General features: G+C 42.0%; 1 protein-coding gene across 1 annotated transcript; it reads right to left on the minus strand.

Annotated features, from left to right (window-relative positions):
• Nucleotides 1-1,206: 1,206 nt before the first annotated feature.
• Nucleotides 1,207-20,764, minus strand: LOC123997983 (glyceraldehyde-3-phosphate dehydrogenase-like). The gene is made up of 11 exons (XM_046302755.1): nt 20,649-20,764; nt 8,197-8,256; nt 7,042-7,138; nt 6,722-6,828; nt 4,476-4,566; nt 4,091-4,209; nt 3,887-3,968; nt 3,584-3,735; nt 3,199-3,361; nt 1,752-1,849; nt 1,207-1,620 (listed from the first exon to the last, which is right to left on the minus strand). The coding sequence occupies exons 1-11, from the start codon at nt 20,747-20,749 to the stop codon at nt 1,551-1,553; spliced, it is 1,140 nt and encodes a 379-aa protein (XP_046158711.1). The 5' UTR covers nt 20,750-20,764; the 3' UTR covers nt 1,207-1,550.
• Nucleotides 20,765-22,354: the final 1,590 nt, after the last annotated feature.

The following is a 22,354-nucleotide window of genomic DNA, read 5'->3' on the forward strand; positions in this document are numbered from 1 at the left end:
CATTTCTGATGTTCATGCAGTTCATGCATTGTCGTTGACATGAAAAATACAACTAATGACAATGTATAGTTAAGGATATTTGCAGCACTATAGCTAGCCTGGATAGCCGCTAGTTGGCGCTATTATCCAATGACAAACTACGTTAGGAATAATAGCGTTATCTTGCGGGGGCAGGGCTACACTATATGTAGTCAAACGTCGAGTTAAAGGCCCAGTGCAGTCAAAAACGTGATTTGTGAGTTTTAAAAATATTTCCAAACTATGAGCTTGGAATAGTACTCTGAAAACTGTAAAATTGTGATAATGCCCTTTTAGTGTATGAGCCGTTTGAAAAGAAAGCCTGAAATTACCTATTTTGGTGGGATGGAGTTAGTCTGCTCTTGCTAAAAAAAAAAAGTGTAATTAAAATGGTCAAAAATAATCACAGTAAGGTACTTAAAATTGTTACCCAGAAATGATTTGATTGAGCTATAAATGGCTACATTGGACCTTTAAAGCTTATTATGGTCATTCAGGCATCTACAATGTGCAGTAGTCTAGGCTAGTCTAATATAGAAATGTACAACCATGCTATAATGACATCCCAAAATAGATGTTGTGGCATTTCATGTGAACAGTGTTGAATGCAGAAAATATACCACCGGTCATTTGGTTTACCTTGTGCTACAATATTTGCCACTAGATGTCTGCGATTTCCATTAGGGCAGGATTAAATCACTTGCAATAGTGGACCAACAGAACTTTCAGAATGCATTTGCATGTTCTTGGTGAGTTGATACTTGAGGAACTCAGTCCCATGGCCTTACACCTGTTCAATTGTCAGAACCTGGCTGAGAAGTCATCCAGTGCAACATGCATAACCAGATTGATATTGAATTTGCCAATCATGTTTGACTCCTGGTCCTAGGTACCAACAAGGGTATGCAGACTTTTGTTCCAGCGTAGTATTAAAACTGGCCTGGCTAAAGCATCAGCTATTAAAACTGTAGTTTAGGGATTAACATTTGTATGTTCAAATAATGCAAATGTGCATCCAAAGTCAAATCCTGTCATTAATGTAACAAACATTACCATACGATTGTCACTTTATAATGCATCTTCATGTTCTGCATCCTGTTGATTATCCTGAATGCAGATGACGACTTATGTCATTGTGAGAGAACATGTTCTTATAATACTGAGCAAACATGAACAAGGCAAGACAGAGACATTTGTAAAGATTTATTACTTTTTTTAGTTACAGTAGCTTGTCTTTCTCACTTGACTCTTAAACTAGAATTATTTTAACACCAATATTACATGGTAACAGCCAGTATGGAAACATCATGGCAATGTTCTGGGAAGACAAAAGCATACTGTCAAGTTAAAACCGTCTCAGTGGGACTTTTTCATAAAGGAAAAAAGAAATACTCGTACACACAGCCTACTACAGAGACTAAGTTGTGATGTAGAGAGTGGAGGGCTGGGGGTACTAGGGGTGTGACACTGGAGGGTGTGAGCGCATGTAAAAGGGGGGGTGGGTCCCATTGCAGCTTTCTGGAGCCGGAAAGTTACTCCTTAGAATGCATGTACAGCAACAGGTCAGCGACGCGGTGGCTGTAGCCGAACTCATTGTCATACCTGGGGAAACAGATGGTGTCAGTTTAGTTGAGGGCTGAGAATAACCAAAAAGGGGTCCAGCATTAGCAGGGGAGGAACTATAGAATTAAGAATGATTGAATATTTACTCTAATTCTAAGGGAGGTACTTACCAGGAAATGAGTTTGACAAAGTTGTCGTTGAGGGAGATGCCAGCCCCAGCATCAAAGATGGAGGAGTGGGTGTCTCCAATGAAGTCAGAAGACACAACCTGGTGGGACAGGAAATAAGCAGTGAGAAACCCACCAACAGAACAGCTGCAGTATACAGATCTGTCATCTAGGAGCCCTGCTTTTAACATTTAACATTTAAGTCATTTAGCAGACGCTCTTATCCAGAGCGACTTCAAATTGGTGCATTCACCTTATGACATCCAGTGGAACAGTCACTTTACAATAGTGCATCTAAATCTTAAAGGGGGGGGGGGGGGGATACTTATCCTATCCTAGGTATTCCTTAAAGAGGTGGGGTTTCAGGTGTCCCCGGAAGGTGGTGATTGACTAATAACACATAATTGCCAGTAAAACTGAGCTCCATTGCCACCTCTGCTCATATTTCATGTTGACATACATATTTTGTAATTAACTTCTAGGGTAGGGGGCAGCATTTGGAATTAAAAGCATGCCCAAATTAAACGGCCTGCTACTCAGGCCCAGAAGATATATAACTGGTAGATTTGGATAGAAAACTCATTTCCAAAACTGTTAAAATAGTGTCCGAGTATAACAGAACTGATTTGGCAGGCGAAAACCTGAGAAAAATCCATTCAGGAAGTAGGTTTCGTAGTTCTATTCAATGCCATTACAGTATCCATTGACGTGGGACTCAAATTGCAGTTACTATGCCTTCCACTAGATGTCAGTCTTTAGAAATTGTTTCAGGCTTGTATTCTGATAAATGAGGGAGTAAGACCAGTCTGAATGAGTGGATCTTGACGTGTCAGAGCTTTTTCATGCGCAATCCCGAGAGTGCCTTTCTTGTTGACGACGTCTTTGTCCGGTTGAAATATTATAGATCATTTAGGCTAAAAGCAACCTGAGGATTGAATAAACATCGTTTGACATGTTTCTATGAAATTAATGGATACAATTTGGATTTGTCTGCCCGTTTTGACTGCGTTTGAGCCTGTGAATTACTGAAGAAAACGCGAACACAGGTTTTTGGATATAAAGACTTTATCAAACAAAAGGAACATTTATTGAGTAAATTAATGTCTTCTGAGTGCAACCATATGAAGATCAAAGGTAAGGGATTCATTTTCTCTCCTATTTCTGACTTGTGTAACCCTTCTACTTGGCTGGCTACTGTTTAATGATTTGTCTGCTGGGATATGTCCTCAAATAATCGTACGGTATTCTTTCACTGTAAAGCATTTAAATTTTTTTTTTTTTATCTGACAGTGGTTGGATTCACAAGAAGTTAATCTTTAAACCCATGTAAAATATGCTTGGTTTTCTGAATTTTTAGAATGACAATTTCTGTATTTAGCGCTCTGCAATCTCACTGGATGTTGGCCAGGTGGGACCTAGTGTCCCACCTACCCTAGAGAGTTTAACTTACAGAGTCCTCAGTGTATCCCAGGTATCCCTTCATAGGTCCTTCGGCGGCCTTCTTGACAGCCGCCTTGATCTCAGCGTAGCTGCCAGGCCGGGACAGGCGGCAGGTTAAGTCCACCACTGACACGTCAGCCACGGGCACACGGAAGGCCATGCCAGTCAGCTTGCTGACAGAGAGAGAACACTTAAATAATCAGTATTTTTCATCATGCACACATCTGTATTCAGCATCTTTGATAAGTAGACACAATCACATAAATGTATGCAAACACCCATCACAGGAGGCTGCGGAGGGGAGGACGGCTCATAAATGGAGTCAATGGAATGGTATCAACCACACGTTTGATGTCATTCCAACCAGCCTCCTGTGACACACACAATCTACTGACCCGTTGAGCTCAGGGATGACCTTGCCCACAGCCTTGGCAGCTCCGGTGGAGGCAGGGATGATGTTCTGGTGGGCACCACGGCCATCGCGCCATGCCTTGGCAGAGGGGCCGTCCACAGTCTTTTGGGTGGCGGTGTAGGCGTGGACTGTGGTCTGAGAGGACCAGAGAGAGAAAAAGGGAAAGATGAGCATGGGTTCTATAGCGTCAGCAGATGTGTCAATATAGACCATGGGAACAAAAGACATTCAGATGCTCCCTGCTCATGAAGATGCATGGACAGTCTAATGGAAGAAAAACACTGACCATGAGGGCCTCCTCGATGCCAAAGTTGTCGTGGATGACCTTAGCCAGGGGGGCCAGGCAGTTAGTCGTGCAAGATGCATTACTGTGGATGACCAGAGAGAATTACAATAGGTCACCAATTCAGGTTAATCAAAAGGTTGACTATTCTTGTGAAGAGTTCACCCTTTGATCATGCATGTATTGGTCAGGAATAAAGGGACTCACCTGACGATGGTCATGCTGGAGGGGTCGTACTTGTCCTCGTTGACTCCCATGACGAACATGGGGGCGTCGGGGGAGGGGGCAGACACAACCACCCGCTTGGCACCACCCTGGATGTGGGACTGTGAAAACAGAAAAGAAAACGCATTGAGAAAGTCTCAAATCTTGCATGCACATCTAATACATAATATTTCATGTTTGTGTCTGGATCTGACTGGTCCTAATACACCTGAGAACTGTTGATAAAATCTTCATAGGTTTATTTTGGCAAAGTACATTAGGGTTACTTATTTGGTTGTTGCAAGGCCTTGGTGAGCGCTATAGTCATCAGTGCTTGACAAGGACACAAGTGTGTCAGAGTCTTCTGTGTCTGGGTACTGCTACTTACAGAGGCCTTGTCAATGCTGAGGAAGACTCCGGTGGACTCAACGACGTAATCGGCACCGGCTTTACCCCATGGGATCTCATGGGGCTTCATACTAATGGGGGAGAGAGCGAGAGATTAAGGAAAGCTTTGACTATGTACAGTCGTGGCCAAAAGTTGAGAATGACAAACACTCATTTCCAAAGTTTGCTGCTTCAGGGCCTTTAGATTTTTGTCAGATGTTACTATGGAATACTGAAGTATAATTACAAGCATTTCATACGTGTCAAAGGCTTTTGACAATTACATGAAGTCGATACAAAAAGTCTATTTGCAGTGTTGAGGCTTTTTTCCAAGACCTCTGCAATCCGCCCTGGCATGCAGTCAATTAACTTCTGGGCCACATCCTGACTGATTGCAGCCCATTCTTGCATAAATCAATGCTTGGAGTTTGTCAGAATTTGTGGGTTTTTGTTTGTCCACCCGCTTCTTGAAGATTGACCACAAGTGGGATTAAGGTCTGGGGAGTTGTTTTGTTCCCCGAGCCACCTAGTTATCACTTTTGCCGTATGGAAAGGTGCTCCATCATGCTGGAAAAGGCATTGTTCGTCACCAAACTGTTCCTGGATGGTTGGGAGAAGTTGCTCTCGGAGGATGTTTTGGTACCATTCTTTATTCATGGCTGTGTTCTTAGGAAAAATTGTGAGTGAGCCCACTCCCTTGGCTGAGAAGCAACCCCACACATGGTCTCAGGAAGCTTTACTGTTGGCATGTCACAGGACTGATGGTAGCGCTCACCTAGTCTTCTCCGGACAAGCTTTTTCCCCAGATTCCCCTTTCTGATATTTTGGGGCTTCAGAGAAAATGACTTTACTCCAGTCCTCAGCAGTCCAATCCCTGTACCTTTTGCCGAATATCAGTCTGTCCCTGATATTTTTCCTGGAGAGAAGTGGCTTGACACCAGGCCATCCTCAAAGTATTTTCCTCACTGTGCGTGCAGATGCACTCACACCTGCCTGCTGCCATTCCTGAGCAAGCTCTGTACTGGTGGTGCCCCGATCCTGCAACTGAATCAACTTTAGGAGACGGTCCTGACGCTTGGACTTTCTTGGGGGCCCTGAAGCATTCTTCACAATAATTGAACCGCTCTCCTTGAAGATCCGATAAATGGTTGATTTAGGTGCAATCTTACTGGCAGCAATATCCTTGCCTGTGAAGCCCTTTTTGTGCAAAGCAATGATGACAGCACGTGTTTCCTTGGAGGTAACCATGGTTTACAGAGGAAGAACAATGATTCCAAGCACCACCCTCCTTTTGAAGCTTCCAGTCTGTTATTCGAACTCAATCAGCATGACAGAGTTCTCTAGCCTTTTCAACACTCACACCTGTGTTAACGAGAGAGTCACTGACATGTCAGCTGGTCCATTTGTGGCAGGGCTGAAATGCAGTGGTAATGTTTTTTGGGGGTTCAGTTCATTTGCATGGCAAAGAGGACTTTGCAATTAATCGGAGCACTCTTCATAACATTCTGGAGTTTATGCAAATTGAGGTAGCAGACTTTGAAAATTATTGTGTCATTCTCAACTTTTGGCCACGACTGTACAGACTGAGCATAGCCTTGCTATTGAGAAAGGCCGCAGTAGGCAGACCTGGATCTCAAGAGATGAGACGATGTGCACACAAAATGTGGAAACTGAGCTGCACTTCCTAACCTTCTGCCAAATGTATGACCATAGAGACACATATTTCCCTCAGATTGCACAGACCCACATAGAATTCAAAAACAAATCCAAATCCAATTTTGATAAACTCTCATATCTATTGGGTGATATACCATAGTGTACCATCACCGCAGCAACCAGTGAAGAACACCATTGTAAATACAACCCATATTTACGTTTATTCATTTTCTACTTTTAACAATTTACACATCATTACAACACTGTATATAGCCATAATATGACATTTGAAATGTCTATTCATTTGGAACTTTTGGGATTAACATTCAAAATGGGTGAATATTTCCTTTAAGCCTCAGTGTTAACACTGAACTGGGCCTTGCAGACAGGTGGCACCAGCCCTCAAAGGCCAATAGCAACACTGAGGAGATCCTGGCCAGAGGGATTACAAACCACTGAGGTAATATTGAGCCAGGGAGAAAGGGGCACACACGTTCAATCCCAAATCAACCTAGCCCCATAGAATGGAACGTCACTCAAATGTACAGAAACGCTGCACGCACGAGCATACGTGATTATGTCGTCACTCACCACTGGAATACGGAGATGGAGTGGTCGTCCACAATCAGCTTCCCATCCTCCATGCTCACCTCACCCTTGTAACGGCCGTGGGTGGAGTCATACTTGAACATATAAACCTGTGGAGAAAGAGAATGTTGGAGAAAAACAAAACTGACATTGTCAGAGAACATCAAGGTTATCAGTTCATTACACATTGAGTAATTGGTGTGTTATTACAATAAATACTACCACATAAGCGCATGGGTAGCTTGATCTGGCCTCTGATTAATATGGCAGGGTGCCATGTTATATGCTGGCTGTTGGTTGAGGGACTGAAAGACTCAGCTCACCATGTACTGCAGGTCGATGAAGGGATCGTTGATGGCAACGACTTTGATTCCCTTCTGCAGGCAGGCCCTGAGGACCAGGCGGCCAATACGGCCAAATCTGGATAGAGAGGGGAAAGGGTGGATTCAGTACAGACACAGGGCGACATGGGACTTCTACCCTATTTTTTTTTTTTTAAAATCCCCTCGTCCGGCCTCTGTATTGGGACTGTTGTGAAAAATTCCAGATGATGCTAAACTAACATGTTTGAGTTAGGATTTACACATCATGTGGAAGGGCGAGTGAAGTAGTGTGCACTTAACCGCGTGACTCGGATGTATGTGCATTGGTTTACAGTGTAATCCTTATCTGTTAACAGTGCGGTCCTCCTATCTAACACTACGGACTCCCCTCAACACCAAACCTTCTGGGGCTGGTTGCACCAGTTGGTCGTACCTCTATGTCCAACGTAAAATGTGCTCTACGCTGGACCTAAAAATGATACCTGTTACACCAAATGTTTGTCCACACATGGCTATTACTTTAAAGTATTTAAATTAGCCTACTTTATTCCAATATCTTCGTAATTTAGTGAGTCATTCCCACAGTAATTATTGATTGACCCATCCAGATGTGGTTTAGAAAACATGCATAGTGGTGGGCTTTGCAAAGTGATGAGACGTGCCTCGCAAAGTTCAGAATGGTCACGAGGATGGTAACAGTCTAGTAAATGGGCGCAGGCTAGCAACCATCATTATAAAGCATCAAATCTCATTAACGGCCATTGCTTACGCCGGACTTAGCTACAACTAAATTCTTATCCCAAAGTTGGACGTAGCTACGCCCAAACTAAAATTGAACAACTTTTACACTCAACTGGTACAACTGGCCACTGATGACAACCACAGGCTCTGTGGGGGCTGACAGATACCCATAGGACGACGACCAATGTCTGTTCACTGTTTGCTGCTCCAATTGCGATTTACACCATAGATCCTTCAGTTCAGTGTGTTTTGCAATTGCATTGCTTCATAGCCTGTTATTACATAACTCTTAACAGGGGTTGGATGTCTTTGTTGGTGCACATGGGTCATTTTCCATTATTTTTAATGGCAGTGTTTAACACAGTTTTTGATAAATATGCAACAATGTGTATTAGAGGTGAATGTAATGCTTACCCATTGATTCCAACACAGAGGTCTGACATAGTTGTTATTGATTGAGTTGTAGTGGTGAACCTGAAACAAGACAGAAAATGTATTGCAACAAAAGCATCTCCCTGTAGAAACAGCAAAGTTTTGCTAAATGTACAGCTTTCACAAAGAGGGTAGGCCTAACTAACACTGACTCTTCCCAGGCTGTCTATTCCCACAGAGCACAGTGCCGAAAATCAGCAATCACTTTTTTTCTATAACAGAAATAGTAGTACCACAGTTTAATTTGTCCAGTTAAGTAACAGCAGTTAGCTCAGTCAAACACTTGTTCTGTTATGTAGTGCAGGACTAGGTGGCCTAGTGATGGGAGATGTAGCCAACTTAGGGACACAAATCTAACTTACGTGAGGCTCCATTGTCTCCAGGCCTGTTTAACATGCCAGACAGAGAAGCAACAGGCCCAGACTTCTTATTCAGAGGACTTCCTTTGTCGACTCCAGGGTAAACTAGCCCAGTATGGAACAAAGACTGGGATCTGGGCTCCTCCCTTCTAGCCTGCCTCAAACCACAGGGGATATCAAGCAGTAGCTCTCCTCTGCAATGTTAGCTCTCACTATTACCAGCCGGTAGGACTGGTGCCATGCCAGTCTCATTACTTTCCAGAGGCTGCAGTGTGTAAGGAATGATAAAACACAGCCTTCTGGTTTTAATAGGAGACTAGGCTATTGGTCGACTTTGACTTCTCCAATGGTCCCATATCGGAGGATTGGGACACAGACATGCTTTCTGTTCTCAGCTCAACTTGCATGGAAACGTAGAAATATGAGCCTTAGGATAGGCACATTACTTATGGACAAGCTGCTGTATGTGTGGCATTTGACAGTGGCTGGCTGTTCTCTAAATTTCAAGCTCCAGACTAGTACTTTTAATTCCCCACTGGTGCAGTGAATGGAGTTGAGGCCCAGATGGCATTAATTTGAGAGCTGTGCGACTGCGTTAGTCGAGGAGGAGTCACTGTGAGCTTGGCCCAGTTGGTTCATTATAGGCCAGTCAATCCAGACAGCATATGCAGTGTATTCTATGGCTCTTTAAAAAGACCATGGGTTGGAGGAACAGGCAGATTAGGATAAACCAGCTGGGTTCGTTGCAGACACTTCCTTTAACTCGAAAGCAAGTTATTACAGCTGAGACTAAAAATACGGCTTTATAGTTTAACTCGTCTTTACATACTGTTTGAGCAAGTCAAAGAAATGTTCAACCAAATTATAGCCTAGCAAAAATTTAAAAAAACAAACAAGTGGGTTAGCGATGCTGAAGGTAATTTGAGGTCGGAGAGGTTTAAGGCAATACTTGCAAAATACAGTTGACCAATAACAAGGTCTGGTACGTGTTGGAGGATGGACCGCATAACTAAGTTACTACCGTTTGCTAACAAAGTGATGCAACAAATCAGGAAATTCCTGCTTCTTCATTTTGCGTTGATGAAAACATTTGTAGGAAATTGATGTGGCAAAATCTTATATCAATGTTGAAACACTGCTGTTATAAACAAGTCCTAGCCCTGGGCTATAGATCTATCAATGAATCATATTTACCATAATCTGTATTGCTCTATACAGTGGCAAGAAAAAGTATGTGAACCCTTTGGAATTAGCTGGATTTCTGTATAAATTGGTTGGATTTTCATCTACGTGGACAGACAATCTGTCTATATTGAATACATAATTTTAACATTCACAGTGTAGGTTGGAAAAATTGTGAACCCCTAGGCTAATGACTTCTCCAAAAGCTAAGTGGAGTCAGCTAACCTGGAGTCCAAGCAATGAGACGAGATTGGAGAGGTTGGGTAACGCTGTCCTGCCCTATAAAAAAAAACTTCAACATTTGAGTTTGCTATTCACAAGCAATATGGCCTGATGTGAACCATGCCTCAAACAAGAGAAATTTCAGGAGACCTAAGAATTGTAGACTTGTATAAAGCTGGAAAGGGTTACAAAAGTATCTAAAAGCCTTGATGTTCATCAGTCCACGGTAAGAAAAATTGTCTATGGAGAAAGTTAAAGCACTGTTGCTACTCTCCCTAGGAGTGGTCGTCCTGAAAAGATGACTGCAAGAGCACAGTGCAGAAGGCTCAATGAGCTTAAGAAGAATCCTGGAGTGTCAGCTAAAGACTTACAGAAATATCTGGAACATGCTAACATCTGTTGATGAGATGTTAGCATTCCTCCTGACTGTTGTGCAGGTCTGATCCGCAACTACAGAAAATGTTTGGTTGAAGTTATTGCTGCCAACGGAGGGTCATATCACGCCTTGGTCATTGTATTTTGTGTTTTTGTTATATGTTTGGTTAGGCCAGGGTGTGACATGGGTTTATATGTTGTTTTTCGTATTGGGGTTTGTAGTATTTGGATTCACAGCTGATTAGGGGAGTTGTATAGGCTTGGCTGCCTGAGGCGATTCTCAATCAGTCAGGTGATTCTCGTTGTCTCTGATTGGGAACCGTATTTAGGCAGCCTGAGTTTCTCTTTGTATTTCGTGGGTGATTGTTCCAGTCTTTGTGTAGTATTCACCAGATAGGCTGTAATTAGTTTCACGTTCAGTTTGTTGTTTTTGTATTTAGTTATTTCATGTATCATTTCGTTTTCTTCATTAAAGATCATGAAACGCTGCATTTCAGTCAGACTCTTCCTTCAACAGACGAACGCCGTTACAGGTCAACTAGTTATTAAATCCAAGGGTTCACATACTTTTCCCACCCTGATAATGTTTACACGCGTGTTCAATAAAGACAAAAACAATTATACATTTTCACTTCACCTTTATTTAACCAGGCAAGTCAGTTAAGAACAAATTCTTATTTTCAATGACAGCCTAGGAACAGTGGGTTAACTGCCTGTTCAGGGGCAGAATGGTACCTTGTCAGCTCGGGGATTTGAACTTGCAACCTTCCGGTTACTAGTCCAACGCGCTAACAACCAGGCTACCCTGTTTAAGCACATTGTAGTTACTTAGATGAAGATCAGATATGACAAATTTATGCAGAATTCCAGGTAATTCCAAAGGGTTCATACTTTGCCACTGTAGGTGACATTTAAACCAATAAAGCAAATGACAAACCCACTATTAATCCAGTTCAACTGAAAAATAATTCTATTGATTTGTCCTAGTCTGCCATGATGACAGAGTGATTTTGGCTGCACATGGAGGTCCAAGCGAACAGAACTAAAATAACATTTAGGTCTATAAAAAGAAAAAAGAAATCCATGACCATGTCCAGTTCAAAGTAAAGGCAAATGTAGTTCTCTCAAGTTAGGATAAATCATTAGGCCATAACCTAGCCTCGCTGTAACCTTACCTAATTAAAACTCAGAATTTCTAAGGTTATTAACACATCAGCAACTGACTATGAGCAGATGTTACACCTAAAATGAGACCATGAAAAAGCCTGAGTGCCTCTTTGTAAACTTATCAACAAGTGAAGGGGGTCACCATAACCTCGAAACCAGACACTGATATAAAAACCCTGGACAGAGGCTATATTAGAGTCATGGCTAGAAGGTATCCAGCTTTTGTCAAATTATCATTGAAATAACATTTTAGGAAAAGGATTAGCTAACTTTAACTTGCACAGCAGGATAGGATAATTAGGTTATCCTAATCAGCTACAAAAAGTCAAATCTGATGTTAATTTGACAAAAGCTCGATCCCTATAGAGTCCCAGTTATCCACCATTAGCTTTTCCACTGAGCGTAAGGTCACCAAAATGGGTGCACAGAAACAATCCATACACGGAACAGAACTAGTACTGAACTCTGGGTATTAGGCTAGACTAGTGGGAACAAGGCCCTTGGGGCGAAAACACCTCAGACCAATCGAAGCAACACTTTGGTCAATCAACACAAAATAGCTATAAATAGGCCTAGGTTCTTCCAATGGATGATCTGGTTGTCTAACGTCTAGCACCCGGTTCAAACTGTCTGGGTGTAGGCTATAACGTGAGGGCTATGCAAAACTACATATTTAATGGGACTAGTATCATAAGGTCAAGTAAAGTACCTTACTGAATGGGCTTAGGATCTGTAGTGTCCTCCAATGAGCAATAAATCATAGATCTCACAACTCCTCTCCACAGCTTGCAGGCCTATATGTAAAACTGCTGTGCTGCAGCAAGGTAGAACTTAGCACTGTCTTTGAAAGGACACAGGATTGCCCTTGCATCTGGTTGGTGTAACGTTAGACAACTTGATAATCTGTGCCTGTATTCCGGTGTGTGGCTTCCACCACAACTAACCCAGCTGTCTTATCCTAATCTGCCTGTTCCTCCAACCCGTGGTCTTTTTAAAGAGCCCCAGAATGCACTGCGTATGCTGCCTGGATTGACTGGCCTATAATGAACCAACTGGGCCAAGCTCACATTGAATCCTCCTCACCTGACGCAGTCATACAGACTACAAAACGAATGCCATCTGGGCCTAAACTTAATTTACTGCACCAGTGGGGAATTAAAAGTACTAGTCTGGAGCTTGAAATTTACATTTTGATATATTCAGTAACATTGAACCTTTGGATAAGGACATTAAAAAGATGTCATCAAGTTAGACTGTTTGGCCATCTTCAATTCTCCTTGCCACACAAGCATCACAAGGTGACCTAGCCATTAGTGAAACAGGCAAACAGGCTGGGACGCAGTCAGAGAAGGCTCCATGTTAATATCATGTTCACACCTTCCCTTTCAGCCTGGTTCAATCCACAAATCAACTCCATTGCACTAGTTATATCACCTCCATGTTGCTTCTTGAGAAGAAAAAAAACAACAGTAGACAAGCCTCACGCCTGTCTCGACAAAAGAAAATGTCGACGGGTTGTTTATTGTGTCCGTGTATATTATTGTCTGAAGTACTACCACCCCTCTTTTGGTCTCAAGAGTATGCAAGTGGGCGGACAAATAGAATCCTTTGTCGAGGGGACCAATCAATACTGGACTTGTGTTCTGGATGCCTCAAGATGTCAAATGGCTCTCAAGAGCTGAAATGTGGAGGAATTCAACAGGCACAGGCTGCTGACATGGTGGTGACTTATTAAAGCCCAGCACAGACAAATGGCATTGTTTGTACAGGCCTATAGGATCCACCTCTGCTTCAGGCTCAACCAATTATCTGCCTGTTCTACTGAAAACTGACACATCAGGTTTAAATTAACAACATGTCTGCATACCAACAGCCCATGATCAGGTTCCAAACACTGAAAAGAGTAGTTTGTGATTGTGTCATTCAAGCAAAAGCCTGAGCCATGGTATATTTAGGGCTGGCACAATTACTATATAAGGTTAACAGATGAAGACTGTCATGAAAATAACCTTCATAACACATGAGTACCAGTCAAAAGTCTGGACACACCTACTCATACCAGGGTTTCTTTACCTTTACCATTGTCTAGTGTGCAAAGACATCAAGGCAAAAGGGTGGCTACTTTGAAGAATCCAATATATATATTTATTTGTTTAACACTTTGTTACTACATGAGTCAATATGCTTTACTGCATAGTTGGTGTTTACACTGTTATTCTAAAATGTCGAAAAGTAAAAAATAAAGAAACTCTTGAATAAGTAGGTGTCCAAACTTTTGACTGGTACTTAGGGTTGAAAACTTTCCGGTAAATTTCAATTACATTCAGAAAAGTTAGCTTATTACAGTGAACCTTTGTGGGATACACAAGGCAATTCTAGGTCTTGTGGCATATTTCAGTCAAACTATCCCCAATTCAATGGCATTGCAACCCTCTGCATGCACAGTGCATTCTTTCATCACACAGCACAGCGGATTCAAGATCTTGCACACTAATGGGCCCACACTACTACACTGTCTGAGCCAAGGACTACATGCCTTCTGGTAAGTTGATTACAATACTGGGTGGGGTGAATATATTTTATGACATACATGATTAGTAAATAGTAGCCTACAGCAAAGTGTTTAAATCATTTCTAACTTGTTAACAATTTCTGCTAGTTTTTGCTACCATGTGGGGTTTAGCTTGCTTAAGCCTACTAACTGAGGTGTTAATTCACCTGTTTCAATACATGTTTAATTTTAAAACACTTCTTATAATAGAGTTGTTTAGTTTAACTATTTTATCTGTACATTCATTTTTTCTGGAAAGATTAGTAGGAAAAAAAAATCCCACAGGCACTCTGATTGGAGACATTTCACTGCAACTAATGTTACTGTGCCAAATCATGTGAAGAATATAACAAAGATGCAGAATCTGCCCAAGTGTATAAAGTTTCCTCAGCACGCAACTTCTGACAAAAGCACATCTACTTCTACAGCCCTTGCAGAGCAAGGGGAAATAACTACTCAAAGTCTCAGAGCAAGTGACGTTTGAAACGCTATTAGCGCGCACCCCGCTAACTAGTCAGCCATTTCACATCGGTTACACCAGCCATTAGGCTGATAGGCTTGAAGTCATAAACAGCTCTGTGCTTGCGAGGAGCTGCTGGCAAAACGCATGAAGGTGCTGTTTGAATGAATGCTTACAAGCCTGCTGCTGCATACCATCGCTCAGACTGCTCTATCAAATCATACTTAATTATAACATAACACAGAAATACGAGCCTTTGTCATTAATACGGTCAAATCCAGAAACTCACTTCGAAAACAAAAATGTTATTATTTGTGAAATACGGAACCGTGCTGTGTTTTCTAAAAGGTGGCATCCCTAAGTCTGAATATTTGTGTTACATTGCACAACCTGCAATGTTATGTCATTATTAAAATACAGAACGGTTCCGTATAAAATTCTGGCAAATTAGTTCTCAATGAGCCAGGCTGCCCAAACTGTTGCATATACCCTGACTCTGCGTGCAATGAACGCAAGAGAAGTGACAAGTTCACTTGGCTAATATTGCCTGCTAACCTGGATATCTTTTAAGTAAATATACAGGGTTTAATATATATACACTTCTGTGTATTGATTTTAAGAAAGGCATTGGTGTGTATGGTTAGGTATACTACATTGGAGCAACGATACACACCGATTATATGCAACGCAAGACACGCAAGATAAACAAGTAATAGCAATCATGTGTAGTTATAACTAGTGATTATGATGTAAAAAAATAAAAAATAAAAATAAGTCTAATGCTAGCTAGCAACTTACCTTGGCTTCTACTGCATTCGCATAACAGGCAGGCTCCTCGTGGAGTGCAATGAGGCAGGTGGTTAGTGTTGGACAAGTTAACTGTAAGGTTGCAAGATTGTATCCCCCGAGCTGACAATGTATCCCCCGAGCTGACAAGGTGAAAATCTTTCGTTCTGCCCCTAAACAAGGCAATTAACCTACCGTTCCTTGGCCGTCATTGAAAATAAGATTGTGTTAACTTACCTAGTTAAAAAGGTATAAACTTACCTAGTTAAAAAGGTATAAAAAGGCTCAAACTCTGTACTACCCTGCCCACTTCACTGTTGCTCCAAGCAGAGGGAAATGCAGTTTTGAAATACATCAAAAAGCGTGAAGACTTCTGCCTGAAGCCCATAAACACCGCAGCTTACATGTTAAACCCCAAGGATGCTGTCTGGTGCAAAGATCAACAAGGCCTATGATGTCATCACTACCGTGTCTCACGACCTTGGATGGTGGGAAGGATGTGGGAAGGTTGACCTGGATGTGGGAAGGTTCTTGGCAGTCTGGTGAAGTACACTTCCAAGCAAGGGCTTTGGGATGGAGATGCAATATGGCAGTCGTGCCAACATATCTCATCAGCCACATGGTGGAAGGGACTTTGTGGCTCTGAGGCCCTTTCCCCTGTTGCCTCCATCCTCCAAATCCCACCTCAGAGCGCAACTGGTCCTTGTTAGGGAACGCACGCATCAAAGCACGCAACAGGCTGACCAATACAAAGGTTGAAAAATTGGTGGCCAGCCGGGCAGATTTTAGAGCCTGACAACGAGCCATCCTCAACAAGGTTGGAAAGTGACAGTGAAGATAGTCTCAGAGTGATGTTCAAGAGGTGGACATTGAGGTCCAGAGAGAAGACCTGAAAGCCTGAGGGGAAGACAGTCTAGAAACTAAAGCTTTGGTTATCATTTTAGATGTTTAAAACATTTTTGGGAGATGCGATGGATCATTCGGTATTCTGTTGTACAGTGAAATCATCCCATGTGAAGAGTCAACTCATTTAAAGCTCAATTTGTAACATTTTTATTTCTATTGGGAGGATTTAATTTGCAATGATGTCCATTTAAGGTAAAAGGTTTGCGCTTGTCTCCATATGATAAATATATCCAATACAAAAAAACTAAATTCAAATGGTATTAATTTGCATACATTTCCATTAATTCCCATGGAAAGTTTCCACCTCTGAATATTTCCCAAATTGTGCAAACCTACTGGTACTAACACACACCACACATTATTTGGTGTGTGGAAAGAACAGCTGACTGAAAACAGGAGAGCCGGGCATTCATGCGGTTGACGCCGTTTCGGCTGTAACATGGACTCTACAACCTGATGAAACTTTGTTGCTCCTTTCTGAAACAAGCAAGATGCTGTAGCAAATTAATATTTGGTTGTCTAAGTGATTCCCCCTCCCTGCAGCAGCACCTGGAGTCAGGAGTGGAGGAGAAAATGTGGGTCTTACATCTATTCCGGTGACAGCGGCCATTTGGCTGACCAATAACCACCATCCAAAATTCCATGAACTGACCGCCACATCCCTAGGTATATTGACCATCGTACCAATAATATGTCAAGCAAGGTATTCAAAATGCCTGGGGTAATAAAGCTCAATAATGACTACTTTGTTTTAAACATCCACCATTGGTAATTGTCTGGCTAGACAGACTTGGAACAATCAGTCAAGTGCTATGGGGCTACTGTTGGGGTGCAGCCGTCCACCCCTCCAGACAGGCACTGGTCCACAGCACCAACCCATTACTGGGGAGAAACAGGGTGCCTGCAGTAAGTGGGTCATTCACCCCAGGAGCATACAGATACACTCAGGCAGAAAATGGCCCAGACAATGGGACAAAAATAAAGTGGGTGCGTGTTTATGAACGAGTTGGCCTTTTACGACAATATTCATTCAAATGCTGACAATCAGGAAACAAAGCAAAAACCAGCATGTGGCTGTGTCGAGGGATGAGGCAGATGGAAACCATTCCTGTTAGCAGAGGTGAGCCTGGGAGCCATTTTGAGGAAGTGCTGTGTCATACCACCACATCCATTTACTGTGCTGCACACAGGAAGAATGACACGCGACCAGGCAAATATGATGCAAGAGGCAGGCTGAGTAATTATAGGTAATATAGATATTTAGAATGCAATAACAACTAATATAATTCATTTCCATGACCAGTGGAGTCATTTGCATAGGATAAAAGCGTCTGCTAAATGGCATATATTATATATTATTATATATTATTTGCATAGAGAGAAGACACACATTAACCTCTGTTGGCCTCTACAAGCTGTCTTAACCTCAGCAGAGAGAATGAAAACGTGCTGCCTCACACCCATCCCCTCACTGGCATTTTCTACATTCCCAGGCATGTCTTGAAATGATTGTAGCTCAGTAGTTTTCCACTGAGACCTGAGCCATGAGGGGCAGGCCCTGATACTAAACTGAAGACTGCTCAGTATTCACCATTCAACCTGCTCACAGACTGCCACACGCCTTTAGAAAATAAACTGCATTAAAACTCACGCAGCCCCACATCTAGAATATTATTTTCAGTAAATCAATATATCAAACCTCTTCTGTATTTATGAAACAAACGTGATTACCTAAAACATTTGTCAAAGGCATGTTTTCAAGATCATTCTGAAGCATTTGAAAAGTCTGATTTTATAGCCTGTAGCTAAACTATTGTATGTGAGCTCATCTCAAATACAGCAAATGAACCTCTGATAACATTCTCAGACTGAGAACCAGTACAGTCTAATATGGTTGGGCAGCTGTCATAAAGAGAGGCATGATTCTACAAGCCTCAGCACCTTGCCTATTTACTGTCACACGACTGCCCTCACTGCAGACAGCCAACTCACACATCTAAGGATCACACCATCAAGGTCTAGTAAGACTAATGTAGTCAGCTTTGTCTGGACAAAACCAGAAACATGCTAAATGCATAATAAGCCAGTCACCTGTCCTGTGGTGATAAAAGAACATCAAGTTGTAGCCCTGTTTTGTCATGTCAGACTAAATCGTCAAGGCAGCAATATGTTTAAGTCCATTCGTCTTCTGTTAGAGCTGTGAAACCTAATAGGTCAGCTGGAGATGCCGACCAACCAGAACACAACAGGAAGGCACACAGATGGGAAAGGCATGACGGTGGCCGCTGCAGAACAGAACAGCCATGAATAAATGAACAATTGTAGCAAACTGCAGTGGATCGATGAAGGAGAGGTTACCTCCTAACTGCCTGAAAAGGGCAGCTGAGTCGGGGGGGGGGGCCCCTGGTAGAGCCAAGAGGTGTGGTTAACGTTCAACCCAGGCAGTTACACAGCTAGTGATGGGCTGCATGTTGCATCAGCAGTGCTTATCAAGTTCGCCACTATACTGCACAAAAATATGACTACATAAGGCAGGTAAAGAACAATGTGTTCCCTTTCAGACAAAACTGACTCAACAGCCACACACTAACAATACAGGTATAAAGAACACACGGATAAGATTCTTCACACGCACACTGTAAATAATGGTGGGGGAAATATCTCCATGGTAAACTCAAGGTGATTAAGCACATACCAAAAAAAGGAGAGCGCATTGAGCAGGTCAGGGAGAGGGAGTAGAGTTTGAGGGAACCACCTCTTTACACAGGAAGACACTGGTCGCGGTCGACATTGTAGACGACTTCAAAAGAAAGTAGAGACTGGCTGATTAATTTGACCCATAAACAACTATTCCATTTCATTTGTAGATCAGTCTCAATTTTCACATGATACATCACGGTTTTGATGATCTCGAACAGTCTGAGTCAGAGAGTTTCTTCGCTGCAGGCATGTTCAGGCCTAAAACAGGAAAACAGGACTAGGCCCTATCAATAGTCACACGACCAAACCAGTACATCATCTTGTTTACATTAGGCCTTTGCAATCAACACCCTTAGCAGTCTTCCAGAAGGATACTTGACAGTGCACATGCATAGAAGCAGGCCAAACTGGATAAATTAGCAATTTACTAATTTGGATGATGATAGGCATTACATATTGGTCATTGAATACATTTTCAAATATATAATTATTTCAACTATTCTAACATGCCATATCTGTTCTTTTGGATGAGGAATTATTCTATATCCAGAATATAATAAGTGGTTTATGCAGGAAACAATTAATTCAGCAGGGAATCATTCACTCTAATAGGCCAGGTCTGTAAAATGACCTTACAGTATGATACGACCTTCATCGCAGTGATGAAAAAGGCCCATCTGGCGATGGCTGCCTCTCCATCCTCCATAGTGACCCGAGTCGAAACCTGTTGTTCCTGTCTTTGCAAACGGTTGACATCTTGATTAAAGTTTAAAAACATGTATATTTTAGCAACTAATCCAATTAGCTACAATTCGGACAAAGTAACCTAATCGGTAGGCACACTGATGCGACACGGCACACTGATGCGACACGGCACACCATGGCTTCCCCCTTCAGAGAGAGTCATTGGAGTCATGCAAGTCATCTTCAATCATTATTACTCTCATACCCAAAATTAAAACTGTCAACATGAATGCATCAATTACAATTCAATATCCACTTCATTAAAAAAAGTGGGCTCGGCTTAAATTTGGCTACATTTCTTGGTTTAGATTTTACATCATTGCGACGGTAACGTTCTATAAATGCTCTGACGCAATCAAAAGAATTCATCATGAGTATGTGGTGAGGCACGTAGCCAGTTAGCTACAGTAACATTTCTGGGATTTCCTGTACAGACATCTATGCCAGAACTCTTGATTTACACCGACCATTTGATACAACTATTTAGGTTCAGATGTGGGGAAACAGATTAACTGGTTATTTATTGCATGAAGACAATATAAATAATTGTATAAAGCCACAATATTCGTTCTCAACAGTCTTCCGAAAACCGCATCATTGTTCGAGCTACAGTGTCACGTAACCTCTGCACATTTTACCTTCTAATCGATGAATAATGCATTATCTTGATGGTCTCAATAAACGCTCAACTCGTGTCTTAATAAATAAGATTAGAATGTGCTTTGCATTAGTTGGTAAACTACGTCATATTTTCAGAAATTAAGTTGTACAGAAACGTGAATTATTACACAAGGCCATAGGCGCATCCTTTCCCCGCCTCCCATCATTTCCTGGCTTTGTAATGTTAAACCGAAAGGAGAGGCTCAGAAGTAGCTACAGCTACACTATTACAACCGTATTCAAAAAAACAAAAAGACACATATTAAGCAATAAGTATTACAATAACTGTTGTAGAATAAGTCCTTTTGTCGATTATACATACCTTGAGGAGATGCTGCAGTGACTGTGCAAGCTGAGAGAAGAGCCTTCCAAATTTATAGCAGACACGTGACACGCGTATTGGTCTAATTGCCCTAGAAACATGACGTCACTTGATCTTCTGCTGGGTCACGGCTGCTATGGAAACCATAGAGAACTGGGGGAGGTTGCCAAATTATGGGCGATACGGGAGGATGCTGCAAACTGATTTTTTAAATTAATATTTTATTTAACGAGGCAAGTCAGTTAAGAACAAAGTCTTATTAACAATGACGGCCTACACCGGACAAACGCGGAAGACGCAGGGCCAACTGTGGGCCAACTGCCCTATGGGACTTCCAATCTCGGCCTGGAATCGAACCACGGTGTCTGTAGTGACGCCTCTAGCACTGAGATGCAGTGCCTTAGACCACTGCATCACTCGGGAGTAGATGATGCCCTGCACATCCAACCAAGCATCAATTGAGTATTTAGAAATATAAAAAAATAGGCTAAGAATGTTTTTTTTTGTGTGAACAGAAATCGAAAAGAGTATTTTATATTATTTTCACACACTGAACCATAACCATACTAACGGTCATTAATGACAAAGTCGTTAATTTGCATAATTTGATGGAAAAATCGGAGAGTACAGCTCTAAAATTCCACATGCTGCAGCACGTGACTATCTGGGCACGTGTTCTGCAGAGCATCCGGCTGCTGGGCTACGTGAGATATGGTGCGTGCTTTGTGGAATGGATGAAAACCGTGAGACCACATTGTGGTGAATCCATTGTAGTTACACACAATCTCAATGTAATAACGTATTTCACTAATCTAATTTCTGAGTGTAAAATAATATCTCAGGGGAAAAATATTTAAAATATACAATTAATTTATGAAAAGGGGATACCTAGCCAGTTAACTGAATGCATCTTCCGCATTAAAACCAACCCCTCTGAATAAGAGAGGCGTGAGTTCTGTCATTCACGTCATCGGCGCCCGGGGAACAGATATTGTTGGGTGTTAACTGCCTCGCTCATTAGCAGAATGGCAGATTTGTCCACTTTGCCGGCTTGGGGATTCGAATCTGTGACGTTTTGGTTACTGGCCCAAAGCTCTTAACCTCTATGGTGGTATGCTACCTAAACGTTGAGTTTTGAAGTCGATTACAACAGGGTGTATATTAAATGTTACATCGCATATGGTGAGTTGCGTAAAAATATCTAAATGTATAGGAATAATAATATGTGAAGCCAATTAGCTGTCAAACCACACAGTCATTATGTCAAACCATGAACACATTGTAGCCCACTTTTCTCAATGGCGCCATCGTGTGGTAGTGCGTTGAAATGATCAAAAAGAAAAGGAAGTACATCAATGACTTCATATCCCTCAGATCCCCCTTTTCTTTCAGCAATATCTTTCCCCTAAGGAGAGCAGCACCATCAAGAGAGTCAGGAAGTGAATTCTGTAAAGTCATCCAGGTGAGAAGCCTACCTATACAACCCAGCTCAGCCAATGGCAGTCCAGCTCAGCTACCCACAGCCAAGCAGACGGTCTGATGCTATGTGGATCGATGTAGGACAGGATAAGATTGGATCGACCAGAGGTAGACTGCTACACAATGTACAAACCCCGAGTGTCTCTGGATTTTAATAAAATGGATTCATTAATTTGAATTGAAATTATAATGGTGGTGCAACATTTCAGGTATCTCTCTAGAATATG

The sequence above is a fragment of the Oncorhynchus gorbuscha genome, linkage group LG15 (genome assembly GCF_021184085.1).
Source record: "Oncorhynchus gorbuscha isolate QuinsamMale2020 ecotype Even-year linkage group LG15, OgorEven_v1.0, whole genome shotgun sequence".
NCBI classification, from domain to species: Eukaryota; Metazoa; Chordata; class Actinopteri; order Salmoniformes; family Salmonidae; genus Oncorhynchus; species Oncorhynchus gorbuscha.

Coding starts and splice junctions, on each gene's coding strand:
- LOC123997983 (XM_046302755.1), bottom strand. CDS start 20,749: ATGTTTCTAGGGCAATTAGACCAATACGCGTGTCACGTGTCTGCTATA. Junction 4,210..4,475: donor TCAGCATTGACAAGGCCTCT/GTAAGTAGCAGT, acceptor CTGTTTTCACAG/TCCCACATCCAGGGTGGTGC. Junction 1,621..1,751: donor TTTGTCAAACTCATTTCCTG/GTAAGTACCTCC, acceptor CTGTTTCCCCAG/GTATGACAATGAGTTCGGCT.